Genomic DNA, 15,382 nt, shown 5'->3' on the forward strand with positions numbered 1-15,382 from the left:
TTTTTTTATAAATTCTTTTTGATTAATCAATAATTTGGCAGTTTAGAATTAGGCTTTTAATGTTATTAAACTCGGAAAACGATATCATATAGCTGCCAAAGGAATTATCGATTAATTAAGCTGCAAATCATCATAGCTTCAATGTTTTTAAACATATACGCAAGTAAATAATTATTTTAATGTTTTCAAGAATATTTAGTTTTCGCAATAGTTGCAAGGGTATATGAACTTCGGCAGGCCTAAGCAGCATTTATTAATTTTAACAAAAAAATTATGGATGGAAAGCTCGGAGAAGTAATCCAACTATATTAGTATAATACAATAAAGTTCACAAATCCAGTTTAATTTTTATTTTTTCAATTTTTATCGAAGGACAATGGTTATTATCTGATTTTTATATAAATTTAAAATTTTAATTTTTTTTATTGTACAAAAAAGAAAAGCGCATTAAAATTTTCAAAACTCACTTTACTTGTTCCATTTTTACAATACAATCGGATAGGTAAAAGAAAATTTGTCTAAATTATATAACAGCTTTAGGACATAGAAGTACACACATATATAGATAAAGTTGGCTATCCGCCAAACTTTCCAACTTGATCTGCCCAATCGAAGTTGCTGACAACCTGCTTGCAAACAAAATATTCCGACAAATTCAAACTGCGCCATTGAATGAGAATATGCAGTCGAACATCAATAAGTCGAAGACAATATAAATAAAATTATTAAACAAGTTATGTCCCAATATCTTTAAAATGTTGGGGATTAAATTACGGAAGTCCGACCTGAGTTTCCGCCTTCTCCATCATATGCTGTCAAATGTTCCAAGATTCAGAATTAGAAAAAAAAGTTTAATTATAAAAAACCTTCCAGGGGGCCCGAACTATTGTAATTGTAAGCAGCTGTTGAAAGCAGTGGTTTCTTCTGTTTTTCAATCGCTGTCAACTCCAAACTCCTAGTCGAGGGCTAGGATTGCGACTGAGTGCAGAAAACTTAATTATAATAGATCAGCAACCGTGCTCACCGCTCTAGCCGTTGTCGTTGCCTTCTTGTTGGTGAAGGGTACCTCCCCCGATTGGCCAGGTGTAGCCGAATGCTGAAGAATCCTGGATAACTGCGACGACGCTTGTGTCTCGGACAAGCGCTCCAAACACAGCTCTGAATGCTGCTCGCCCTCGGAAAGGACCAAATTCTCGTCGGGCTGAAAGCGAGGCATAAAAATTTCGAGGGCCCGACGCAGTCCTCGGGATGTGGATCGTAAGCATAGCTTGGCCGGCGGCACGTTTGCGTCCAATGCAGCTTGGGCCGCCCGCCTTTCTGGTTCACTTGTGCTCAGGCAGCCCTTCTTGAAGCGGGAGCCCATTTCTACGATTCCCGAGCTGCCAAGGCTGGACATCAGTCCATCCGCCTTGACACCCAATCTGCCTCCCAGACTGGGAAAACGATGGCGTTGCCAGCGACGCTTGAAGTGGGGGCCGTTTGGGCCGATGGGATGGTTCATTGGTGGTAACAATTTTATTTCTCTATAAAAAAAAACATATGGTGATATCTACTTAATAATTTTCAACTGTTCTTAGCAGAAGGTCTGACATTTATACGAGTCGCCTACTTGGGTAAAGATGCTCTGAAGTCCATCAATTCTTGAATAAATTAAATCAAAACAGCCTCTGCTTATACGGGTATGACATTACATTGTTCACCTCATTCATTGACGAATTAATTGAAGCTCAGATACAGAGACAACTATAGGGATACTGCTTGAGATTTTATTGGTAATAAGTTCACGGTCACACTACCTTTTCAACTTTAAATTCAAACTTTTGTTTATTATATTGTGTTTATCCCGCTAAGTTTAACGTTTAAAGGTTTTCCATTGTTACCTTTAATTGGTAAAACATATTTAGTATTCATTTAAGCCTCGCTTTTTCATTTCGTTTATTCGTCAACTCCAATCAATGAGCAAAATTGTACTTTTGTGATGCAATTTAGCATATTGATGTATCGGCCCCGGTGGTATTTCATCAAATAGTATTTTTATACCAACACACATTTATTACTATCGTGTATCGGTTCTAACAATTTTCCTCATTCATTACTCATTGAATGGTTGCGTTTTTCTAATTTATTAAGCCAATACTGTACCCGTCGGTAGAGCAACAGCAGCTCCATAGAATAAGATATTTATAGAGGCACCATTTCATAGAGTAAGAACAATGGCGTAACTATACAAGGTGGTCCCGTCACCTCCACCGAGGACCATACATTTTTCAGAGACAAGCGCTAGAAGGAGATTACAACCGGTTTCTTTTGCACGTTTGACAAACGACTGGTACAAATAACGGCCTCAAAAGAGAGCAGCTCGTGCGTCGGGACCACCTTATATATATGTCTCTATATAGTTCTTACTCTATGATTTAGTATTTTTAAAGTATTTAGGTGACTTTTTCTTGACTTTTCTTGGATTTTTTGGATAGCAAGATTCATTTTGGCGCGGTGAGCTGTCATGTTGTGGAATGTAAACAAACCAAGAAGTGCCAATATGACATTAAAGAAGATAATATAAGAATGGAAAATGAAAAAAACAGCAAGCAAAAAAAGCCGTAATGGACCGTCCAGGATGAAAGTAGGTAATTTGAATTGCTGAGAACACCAAATGCGTTCTCAATGCATAGGCACGAATTAGCCTATCATTGAAAATCCAACTATTCTGATGGATATCCTGGCTTCTATACGGCTTCATGAAGCGCTCCAACACAGTTTGGAAAGTTTCATTCGTCCTTAAAGTCCTTAGCCCATTTCTGCAAGTTGTGCGTCGTTCACTTTGGGAATTCTCCCTGCAACGCAGTCAAAATTGCCATAGTCATCTGGAAGAGAAGCGCTTAAAAATGTTGCGTGCTGATGCGACTTTTTGGGGGTAAGGCATTTGGGCGAGTGTTCCGTATCGGGCCAAAATAATCCACCAATCCAAAAAGCGAGTACAAATTTTTTCCGACATATGAAAGTTCTCTAAGATTTTCGGACCGAAATCAGCCTTAAAGGGCCCTTTCCAGCAGTTATGGGCTTACCCAATATTTCCGCCTTTGCTTGATCTTTTGAACATTATTGCCTTAAGGGGTTATATACAGTTAGAGTTAAAAAGAAATATGTTTTTGTTTCATTTTCTTAGTGTACATATTTTTAAGAATACAATATTTCATATCGTTTTGGTGAGTATTTACAAATTTAGAGTGCTTGAAATAACAAGTACAATCCTTAAACGTAGGGTTGGTAAAACAATCGATAGCACTATAGATACTATCGATGGTCGAACAATTTAGCAAACATCAATGGTTTGGGCTCACCATCGATACTATCGGTCTAGAGAAAAAAATTGTATTTATGGTATATTGAAGAATATTTGGAGTTTATTGCGGTATATTTCTGAAAACTTTATTGAATTTTCCACTTTCAGGTCACAAGGCATTTTCAAAAAGTCCGAGACGGATAAAGGTTGGCTAAGAAATTAAAAAAAAAAACGGACACAGTTGGTCTGTACGCCATGACGAAGCTTTTTATGAGAATTTCATTTTTAAAGTTAATGTAAATATGAATTCGTAATAAAGTGTTTTGTTAATCAGCGTCGAATAGAATAAATTAAGAGTTTCGATTTGTTTTTATTGATATTTCGTTCTATTTTTTTGAGGCAGAACAATTTTCGATACTATCGGTTGTATCGATAGTGACCACCATCTATAGTCATTACTATCGATAGTACACACTATCGATGTTTTACCAACCCAACTTAAACGCGTTTTTCTTAAAATGGTGTTTTCAAAATCGGTGACCAACGTTACTAGAAAACGGCTAGACCGAATAGTCTAAAATTTTAACTCGAGATGTTTTCTGACCGATACGGGTATTTTTATATAAACAATTTAGCGCCGACATTTTTTTTAATCCACCATTTTCTCAAAATTATTTATTTTGCCTAATTTAACATTATTTTAACGAAAGAAAGGTAGCAAACTTCGGCAAGCCAAAGTTCATATACCCTTGCAGCTATTTTAAAATTGTAAGATTATTCACATATTGCCAGAAAAACTATGCGTTTAAACATGTTCTGCGAAGTTTGTGTTTAAAAAAATGTGTTAAAAAATACATAGAAAATTCACTTTTTTACAGGAAGTACTATATTTAATAGGCTTTATTTTAATGTTACTTCTTACTTTCTAGCACTTAAACCTATAATAATATAACAAAAATGTAAAAAATTGTATATTTCTACTCAAAAAAGTATGCGAACAAAAGCAAAGAATGTCAAATTAACGGTACTCAAAGCTTATTAAAGTCTGTTTTCGCATTAATAACTGTAAATCAAAGCTCGTTTTTTTGCTGCTTGTCATTTTTTTCACATTTATCTTTTAACAACACGAAAAATTCATGATGGGAAAAAAAAACAAAAGAAATTGATCTTGATATGAGGAAACTCATAGTAAAACTTCGTGATGAGGGCAAAAAACTTCGGGAAATCAGTGCCATTATTGGTAGATCACACTCCTCTGTACAAAGAGTCCTTCAAAATATCAGTTCATCAGGTTCCTGTGAGTCAAAACCTCGAACTGGCAGGCCACCAAAGCTCACAGAGCGGGAGAAGAGAAGCATTTTGAAGACTATTAAACAAATCCAAGGACAACAGCCTCTAAAATTGCCATGAATATTAAGGACAAATTTGGTTAGAACCTTCATGGAGACACTGTACGCAAAATTTTGAAGAAAGAAGGCTATAATAGCCGCACTGCCCGAAAGAAACCCCTCATATCAGCAGTCACCAAAACCAAGCTAATGGAGTTAGCCAGAAATTTTCAAAATAAGACTACTGAGTTCTGGGAAAAAGTGATTTTTAGTGACGAAAGTAAATTTTGTATATTTGGCATAAAGGGCCGTAAGCTTGGGTACCGCCCTTGATATCCAAAACATTGCCCCAACCGTAAAGCACGGTGGTGGTGGCGTAATGGTTTGGGGATGTATGGCGGCTAGTGGAGTTGGAAATCTTGTTTTCATTGAATCCATAATGAATCACAATCAGTATATTGACATCCTTAAACAAAATCTACACCAAAGCGCCACGAAATTAGGACTGGATAGTGACTATTGGTTCCAACAGGACAATGATCCTAAGCATTGTGCCCACAATACAAAGCTGTGGTTGCTTTATTATGTTAGAAACCAGCTAAATTTGCCATCGCAATCCTCAGATCTCAATCCAATTGAGCATTTGTGGGACCTTCTGGAGCGCAGGATCCACCGGCACACCATTACTTTCAAGGATACGCTAAAAATAGTTATTGTCGAAGAATGGAGCAAAATAACAGCACAGGATACAATAAAATTGGTCCAGTCAATGCCAAATCGGTTGGCTGAAGTTATAAAACGTAAAGGGTATCCAACTTCGTACTAAATATTCAAAAAAAATACGGATTTTTAATTGAAATTTGATACTTTTTCTGAGTGAAAATATACCTTTTTTTTACATTTTTTGTTATATTATTAAAAGTTTAAGTGCTAGAAAGTAAGAAGTTACATTAAAATAAAACATATTAAATATACTACATCCTGTAAAAAATGAATTTTCTATGTATTTTTTAACACATATTTTTTTAACACAAACTTGCAGAACATGTTTGTACGCATAGTTTTTCTGGCAAGCACTTGCCAGAAGCTATATGATATAGTCGTCCGATTTTGATGAAATTTAAACCGTTATTCTTAAATATTTAACCATTACTATATGTCAAAGAACTTAAAAAAAAAAATGTCAAAACAGAAAAGTTATAATTTTGTTTTGTATATTTTTTCCGATTGTTCCTAAGGGAGCTATATGATATAGTCGTTCGATTTTGATGAAATTTAAATCGTAATTCTGAAATATTTAACTATTACTTTCTGTCGAAGAAATAAAAAAAAAATTTAAAAACAGCAAAGTTATAATTTATTTTAATTTATTTTTTCGATTGTTCCTATGGGAGCTATATGCTATAGTCGTCCGATCCGGCTCGTTCCGACTTATATACTACCTGCAATAGAAAGACAACTTATGGGAAAGTTTCATGCAGTTAGCTTTAAAACTGAGAGACTTGTTTGCGTAGAAACGGACGGACAGCCGGACGGACATGGCTAGATCGACTCTCCTAGTGATACTGATCAAGAATATCTACATATACTTTATAGGGTCGGAAATGTCTCCTTCACTGCGTGGCAAACTTCTGACTGAAATTATAATACCCTCTGCAAGGGTATAAAAATGCAAGAATACACATGTATACCTTTTACAATATTATCAATAAAATAACAATTAATTAACAATATACATAATTAAGAGTTATTTAAGTTATTACTCACCTTTTTATCACAACCCTAATCCACTTCCACAGAAAAACACTTCTTTTATTTTAATTGACGTACGCGTTGCTCAACCGTAAAACTTAAAGTGATATTCTTCGCGAAAGCGCGGCGTGTAAGATTCTTCACGTGTGTATGAGTGTGCAAAAGAATGGACAAATTCTGTTGAACTTTGTTGCATGCCGTTGTGTTACTCTAGAGGTTAAAAAAAAATAGCACACAAAGTTTGGATAATATTCAATGGATTAATGCCAGCATCCTTTCCTTTATCTTAATACATGCCTAAGCATTATACACAATATAGGAATCTGTTATAATTACGAATTAATTTTTAATTTTAATTTCAAAAACCAATGGTTTGGTTTTTACATAGATTTTTGACCACTGGTGTACGAATTCTGATTAAAAAGGCAGACGCATTTTGCATTGCATTTACTTCACGCATGTGTGTGTGTAGAAAAAAACAAAAAGCAAACACACGATCTTCGTTTTTTGATTGCTTGACCTTGCATTTACAATACATATGTACCTATGTCTGTACCCAGTCGGAAAAAACACGCTTCCAGGATGCGTTCTTTTACGCTTCCTTTGCATGCGAAAAACGCATTTCAGATCCCTGAAAGCTCCCTTTCCTTTTTGTTCGAGACGGGACAAAAAGCAAGCCTTCTTTTAGAACCGATCTAAGAACGAGTCTTAATGCGTTCCATTGGAAGGTAGTTTCATCTTCGGAAACGCTCGGTTTTCCCTTCCATTTGTACTTTACGAAGGAAGCATTCTACAGCGCACTGTTAGAATGAACTTAGAAACGTTCCTCGGGAACCTTCCTGGATAGCTTCCAAAGCAAGCATTGTGTAACACATCTACAGAATTAATATTGATTCCTTCCACAATAACACATTCAGAATGATTCCAAAACATGCCTTTTAATAGTCTTACCCAAGAATGCAAATATTATCGTTCCCAAAAAAGCTATTGAGAACCGTTTTTTTTTTTTTCAATTCCAATTTTTATTTATTTAATTTTTTTTTAATATAAACCTGCTTTAAAACTTATTGTATTACTGCTGGCCGTTTTCGTCCTCTCTCATCTTTTTGGCCATACTTTTAGCCTTATAAGTTTTATTTTTGGCCCTAGTAAAGGCCAGTCGAAGGTCTTTAATATGGTCTGTGAAGCGGTAACCGTCTCTTTTTTGTGACACTGAAAATATAATAATGAGAAGGAAATATGTAATTTTATTAAAATACGATTGTAAGTTTGTAAAACACTTACCGAATAATGTTTAATTTAAATGAATGTAGGACGCAAAACCTTCCCTGTCCCTAGTACCGTCATAATTTTGTTTGTTTATTTTGTAAAATAATTATGCTGCCCTAACTAATTAAAAATTTGATGTTGTTCAGTATTCGTGGATATGTATTGCTGCAGTTTAATTTAATAATTACGCACGTAAATATGTACATGTTTATAATGTGTATACATACATGTGTCAAAATGATGAATTTCCCATATTCATAATAAATGTGTTAATATTTCAAATAAATTGCTTAAATGTTTAAATCAAATATGAAATAACATTCGATAAACTATGTTAATTATATACTACTATTAATAGTAAAAACTACGATGTCGAACTTCATCTTAATCCCTCTTCGCAAATTTTTAATTTCTTTTACAGTTTTTAACTGTTTTCATATTCAAAACAAATGGCTTCATGTTTCTGATAAATTTCTAAAATGTTTAAATCAAATATGAAACAACATTCATCATACTATAAAAAATTGCAGATCTTTAAACTAGTAAAAATAACGATGGAAAACTTTGATTTTAATATGAGGAATATCTTTTTAAAATTATTCACTTTGATTTAATTATGTTCTTTATTGAATAAAGGTTCAAATATGTTTTCTATTAAAATCAATGATTTTTATAATTGATTCGAATACGAAAATATTATGTTAAATCAATAATAAAAATGTTTGATTTCACTATGCGTTTTTTTTTTACCAGTGTACGAACAATTTTTTACCCTAATTTTGTTGCAAAAAATTTTAACAAGTTTTTGAAAAGCATTAAATTAACCTCCGTTTTGTCGTCAACTTGAATGAATGGACAAAATTGTGCTTTCAAGATTCTGTTTTAGGTACAATATTGATCGTTGACGTACATTATCAAAGGTTATTTTTATACCGAAACCTGGTATTTTGTTTATAGGTTCAGTCAATTTCTTTATATAGTGCTCATTGGAATTGTCATTTGTCTGTCTTGCTCGCATGTGCATAAAATCGTAATGTCGGGAAAAAAAAGGGCCGCAATGAATTAGGCAAAATAAATAATTTCACGCGATTGTCCGGCTGGTGGATCGTCGGCTAAGGCTGTGGTGGTCTTGCTCAGTAACAATAACGCTGGCTTACAAATTCAAATCGATGTAAACGTCCAGAGATCAAGCCTTGACTTTCCGGTGCTCCTGGTCACTACATGTACTGTCGTCCATAGTGATAAGGATAGGTTTCGTAATATACATAGATGCTAGAGCTCGACAAAGTTTGAACCAATTGCTAAAACTGAACTTCCGACAACATATGTATATCAACTCTTAAAAAATACAAGCGTGAAAACCCAAAATAATTTTATCACTTTATCTTGAAGATGGAACATTCACGATTCTAAGAAGTTATTAACCTTTAAATTGCGCAGGTAAATCTATATATACACGTGTTTCTCAAATCTTTGTTAAAGATGTTTCTTTTTTTTAATATGTTTGAAATCTATTAATTGTCATTTTTTGATAAGTGAAAAAAGCAATATAAATATATATTTAAAACAAACAATTTTTGTTATACCAAGGAAATATATTTGAGCAGTAATTGCTAAAGAAATCATCGCTCCTAACAATCAGAAGCTATTAAATAAAGAGTAAGTACTATTTTTTTCGAAAAAGTGGCCAAAGTTGTATTTTAAAACCCTTGCAACATCCGTAAAACTTCGAAATTCTCAAAACCTGCCCAAATGTTTATTTATTTGGCTAGAGCTATAGCTATATTATCACTTTTTTTTTAAGCTACTTATAGTTTTATAAATATATACATTTTCTGGTGAACTCATGAGGTATATATGTATAGTTTACAATTTGTAGATTATGTTTAATTTAATTAGGAATGAGAGAATAATTTGGGAATTAACTTTGGTGGGGTTGGCTGAAGTCGGGGTGGGGTTTAGATTGGGAAATAATGAGGATCGTTGTGCAGAAAGAGAAGGGCAGAGGGAAAGGATATGGTGGATATGGAACGTCTAGAGAAGCGATGTTAACGGTCAAGATAGTGTGCGTTTGTCATTTTTGTGTGGCCAAGACGCAAGCAGGTGATAACTATTTGCTGTCTCCTATTAAGTTTGGTAAAGTTATGGGAGAAGTTAGGTGGTGATAATTTGGATATGTATTGTGGTACCAGGTCGAGGTTTTGTTTATTAATTCTGTGTGTCTGCGTTTTAATGATTTTTAAGGTGCTGCGTGATATAGCTTGAGTTGTGATTGACTGTGTATATAAGGGGTTGTCTAATTGCTTTTTTTGCTTCAGAGTCCACTGTTTCGTTTCCTTTGATGCCAACATGGCTTGGTATCCATATTATTATTATTTTGGGAAAGTGTTTGGAAAGTAGATTTCGGATCGAGGTGGGGTAGTAGGAATTGTTGTTAGGGTTTGCGATGGAGATGATGGAGGAAAGGGAGTCGGAACATATGGCGTGCTTGCCTCTTTTCTTTATTCAGATTTGTGCAGACTGATGGATGGCTATTATTTCGCTGAAAAGAACTGTAGAAGTCTATTTAAAATACATTGTTTTCATTGGTAAGACTGTACTCGATGTTGTCTCCTGCTTTCGATAGGGTACGTAGATTTTAGGGAATAGAAGAGTTGTTGAAAGACTATTAGAGGGGTGGAGTTTTTGTTTTGTTTGGCTAGATCGGTGTTGATCGATTTTTGGATACAACCAGGTCAACATTTTTGCAAGTGTTCTTTTTTATTGTATGGTATGGGATGTTTTGGTTTTTACAAATTTGGATTGTTCTATCTATTGTGCTAGGGTATCTGTGTTTCCTTTTATTTGTTTTTACAAGTTTGATTAGCGGGGTATCTTTGGAGTGTAATAGATTTTTTGAGAGCTTGCCGGTAAGCAAGTCTCGCTTGTGTTCGATAGTATTAACGTTGGCTTCTGTTAGTAAGTTATGTATGGGTGTGGATCGGAATGCTCCAAGTGCTGCTCTTATTGCAGCGCTTAATGGAGTTTTTAGTTTATTTAGGTGGGACTTAAGTGAGTACCCATAAATAGGTAAACAGTTGTCAATTTTTGAGACCATTAAAGATTTTAATACTTGAATTAGTGTTGTGGTGTTGGTGTTATATTTCAGTGAGGAATGGTGTTCTAATATTTCTGAAAGGTTTAGCAAGGTCGGCTTTAAGTTTGGTTATGTGGGATATCCAATCGTATCTGCTGTTGATGGTAAAGCCTAAGATTTTAAGAGTTTTAATGGATGTGTTTCCTGTGAGCAGTTTTGTTTTCCCCAGATATGGAGTGTCTGACTCCTGTCCTTCGACAGGACTGAGCCAGAGAGCGGGCACCAGTCATTTATTTGTTGAAGATTGGTCGAGTTTGGTTGTGGGGTTTTTAAGTTTGTTATGTTCGTTGAGAATGTGGAAATCGTCTGCGTAAGCGCAGAAACTTACTTTTTTGTGAATAGAAACTATGGTTGTAAGGGAGTTGTAAGCAATAAGGAATATAATGACAGAAATGGGGGATCCCTGCGGGATTCCATTGTTGAGGGGGAAAGATATTGATAGGTTGTTGGATGACTTTACGGTTATTTTACGGTTTGTCATGAAGTTCTTGACATAGTTAATAATATGATGACCCATTTTCCATTGTGGAGCTGGTTAATAACAGTGTGTATGCCAATTTTGTCGAGGGCCTTTGTAAAGTCTAGAGTATTATTGAGAGGTGTTTTTTGAGGGAAATAGATCTGGAAGCTATGTGGTCTATGTAGAGTAAAGTGTCTAAAACAGATTTACCTCTTTCGTACCCAAATTGGTTGCTGTGAATAAGGTCGTTTTTTAAAACGAACCACCACAACCTTTTTGCAACTATTTTGTCTAGGACTTTGTGTCTGTTTGGGTTTTTAAGGGCTTAAGAATAGGGAAGACTAAACTGAGTTTGAAAGATTGGGGGACGTGGGATTTGAGGATGTTTTTGAAGTTGTTGATAATTCTGTGTTTAAAGGTTAAGGAAAGGTTTTTATTCGTAGAGTATGATATGGGGTCTAGACCTGGAGCGTTGCTTTTAGGGAGTTGAGAGCTGATGAAAATTCAATGAACGTAATGTCTTTTTCGATTTATATTGCTCTTATAGAGGTTTGAGTTAAGACTGTACTTGCTTTGGCGGAAAGATGAGGATAGATATTAGATATTTCTGTTTGGTCCGTTTTAGCTGAATAAGTTTCTGGGTTAATTAAGGAGTGAATGGTTTTAGAGGGGTATAAGCCGCACAGGCGTTTAATTGCCCATGTTTTGGATGGGTCTGAGTTATGATTAATTTGTGAAGCGAAATTATAAATTAAGGTCCGTTTAGCTTTTCTAATTTGAAATTTAGCGTTGGATTTTTTGTATTCTACCATGTTGTGTGTGTTTATATTTTTTTTGATTTTTTTGTTCCACAAAGGAACTGTGCGGGGTAAGGGGAATGTGGTATTTTGGGGCATCAGCAGGTGAGCGAGGTGGTCGCTACCATGGTAGTCGTCCATTCGTCCATTACTTCCCAGTGGAAGTCTGGAACTATCTTGGCTGTTGCAAATTAATTAATTATGATGTGAAGGCTTTACTCACCTTTTTAATCAGTACATGGTTTCACTCTAACTTGCACTATCAGACTTTGTTTTTAACCAAACCGCGTCCCTGCTGCCCAAGCGCAAAATTCGAAATTATATTCCTAGCGACAGAGCGGCGTGTAAGAATATTCACAAGCGAATTAGGTGTGAAAGAATGCACAAATTCTGTCAAATTTTGTCATGTGCCGTTATGTTACAGTAGAGGCTAAAAAATAGTATATAAAATAGAATTTAGTTTAAAGGATTGATGTCAGCTATATATTTATTTATTAAATTATTACCAATCGTATTATTGTGGATACTTACTTAAAACAATATGCGAATTTCTCATTAATTATTTGGTGAAAATGGTTTAATTTATTAGGAAAATTGTATTTTAGTAAGCGGGCCTTATATTTTTTTGGACAATAATAACACTTTAATATACAGAACATACAATTGTACATACTTTCGTTCCACTGGTGTACGAAAACGGATAGAAGATTCAGACGCGGCTTGTATTGCTGCTTTGCGTACACGCATGGCGGTTTGCGTGAGTAAAAAAAACGAAAAGAATGAAAATGTAAGCAAATACGGGATCTTCAGTTTTTGGTTGCTTGACCTTTCATTTACAATACATACATATGCTTGACCTTTCATTTACAATACATACATATGTATGTACATATGTTGCACAATGTAGAATGGATGTCTGACGAATTTTCGACGCTTTTGCTTTTATTCTCTCTCCTCTTCGTCTCCTTTAACTAATTCAAAAGTTGATGTGGTTCAGCATTCGTAGTATTGCTGCAGTTAAACAATTACATATAAAAAGAGCACACAATACATATTCTGTGAGCGCACGAAAATACATGTTCATTATGTGTATACGTGTGTCAACTTTTAATATTTCCCATATTCATAATAAATATGTTAATATTTCAAATAAATTGCTTAAATGCTTAAATCAAATATGAAATAACATTAATGTTAATTAGATACTACTTTTCATAGTAAAAAAGAAACGATGTCAAACTTCATCGTAATCCCTCTTTGCACATTTTTAATTTCTTTTACAGTTTTTAACTGTTTTCATATTCAAAACAAATGGCTTCATGTTTCTTATAAATTTCTAAAATGTTTAATTAAATCAAACAACATTTCATACTATAAAAAATTGCAGATCTTTAAACTTGTAAAAATAACGACGGAAAACTTTGATTTTAATCAAAATCAATGTTTTTATAATTTATTCGAATACGAAATATTATGTTTAATCAATTATAAAAATGTTTGATTTCACTATGCGTTTTTTTCCAGTGTAGCTATACAAGGAGAGAAATGTCAGATTCTTGGCCAAAAAATTAGCTTGCTAGACACAGGTGCAAAGTTAAAATCTGGTTTTTAAAACAATTTTTCCGATCCATAGCCGTTTCTAAAAATGTAATTTAATGGAAGTAGTTTTAGTTTCCCATGGGATCTATAATTTTCTGTATGTTCAAATATTGGTTTTAAAAGAATTTAATTATATTTCTACAATAATAGCAATAAAAAACCAACTTTGGATTATTAAGGACTACTATTCATTTACCATTGTCAGAAAGGTAAAGCTACCATGCTGAAATCATTGGGATAACTTATTAATATTAATGATTCCTCTTATGTTAAGAATTAGCTTTTGTTGTACAACTAAATCACTGTACCGTTCTCAAAAGGCTAGTTTAGACATTCTCTCAAGTCTCTCGTTTATTGTTTGTCCTGTATTAATTCATTTTATTTTGAGCTTTTGTCTTTACCATAGACTCTGTAGAAAGATTCCTATAAGTATTTCATGCTTACGTATGCAGAAATGATATCGCCCCTCGTCCTCGAGGACCTTAACTTTTGAGCCGAGTATTCCCCGCAAGCCAAGTTGTATGTTCTGTTAAGTGGTGAACGCTTCCCGGTCCCATTCCGGCTACAGCTGCCGCTCCTTTTACCATTCCCGGTCCCTTAGGCCCTTAGAACAAACGATGCCTGCCTGACTGCCTTCCGGTCCGCCACTATGTTTGTGCAATGAAGCGTTTGGCTTTTATAACGCCAACCGTCAGCTGAGAGACTTCAAGACTCCAGTGGAGGATGAGCGTAGTCAGTCATTGAAAAGCTGTAAAAAGCTGAAGAAAATTCTTAATTTACAAAAAAAATAGCGAAAAGAAAAACTCCTGCGCAATAAATGAAAGGTAAGGGGAAAAGAACCAAACTTAAAAACTTACCAAGAGGCGGGGCTTCTTTACAGGACAATCTGGGCAGTGCTTCAGTGCACCCAACAGTTTTTGGTTTGGACATAACCCCATCTGCTTAATTCTACCACCCCGTCCCCCAATGTTCACGCACTGAAAGCTTTTCCGCTCCACTTGTCTGTTCCTTTGATTCTTTTGATTTGAATGCAATATACCGAGCGGTAGATAAGGGACGCTTTACCTTGACTGTTCGAGAAGCACAGAGCTGTATTTGAGATACCTTAGATACGTATACATTTAATGTGCGCTTTATTAACAGCTTTAGATAGCAGCGCACATCAGGCATAATGCGCAATTCTATTGGCTTTAAAATTACTTTAAAATAAGAAAGAAACTTGGCAAGCCGAAGATCAATACCCTTGCAGCCATTGCAAAAATTAAATATTCATTAAAACAAATAAATGTTAATTTATATATACTATATTTATTATGTATATATATTATGTATACACTCATTACAAAATGTTCGCCATAAAACTTTATTTTTTCTAAATACAAGAAAATAGAAATAGTCGCCCTAAACTGAAAAACAAGAAAAAATGTTCTATATTCATGTAAAATTGGGACTTATTTTCAGATCCTATCTTTTAAGTAACTAACTAAAAAGTAACTAACTAAGAAAGCCCTTTCTATAAAATCTCAGCCTAACCCTAAACTTTACTCGAATATAGAAATAATTTTCTATAATGTTGTGCCCTGACCCTAAAATGAAACTAACCCTAAAAATAGAAACATTCCTCGCTAGTGGGCTTATGACACTACATTGTTGACCTCGTTCATTGCTCATTTATTTTTTTAACTATACGATTTTTCGTAAGTGCGAGCAAGACAACCGATGGAATTGGGTAACAAAATGCAACATTCGCGAATATTC

At 34.6% G+C, this 15,382-nt stretch overlaps 1 protein-coding gene across 1 annotated transcript; it reads right to left on the reverse strand.

Annotated features, from left to right (window-relative positions):
- Positions 1-765: 765 nt before the first annotated feature.
- Positions 766-1,600, reverse strand: LOC128253211 (uncharacterized). The gene is made up of 3 exons (XM_052981440.1): positions 1,025-1,600; positions 867-966; positions 766-812 (listed from the first exon to the last, which is right to left on the reverse strand). Exons 1-3 carry the CDS (start codon positions 1,499-1,501, stop codon positions 766-768), a joined length of 624 nt encoding a protein of 207 aa, XP_052837400.1. The 5' UTR covers positions 1,502-1,600.
- Between the last annotated feature and the right edge of the window lie 13,782 nt (positions 1,601-15,382).

This window comes from Drosophila gunungcola (genome assembly GCF_025200985.1).
Source record: "Drosophila gunungcola strain Sukarami chromosome 2L unlocalized genomic scaffold, Dgunungcola_SK_2 000007F, whole genome shotgun sequence".
In the NCBI taxonomy this organism is placed as follows: domain Eukaryota; kingdom Metazoa; phylum Arthropoda; class Insecta; order Diptera; family Drosophilidae; genus Drosophila; species Drosophila gunungcola.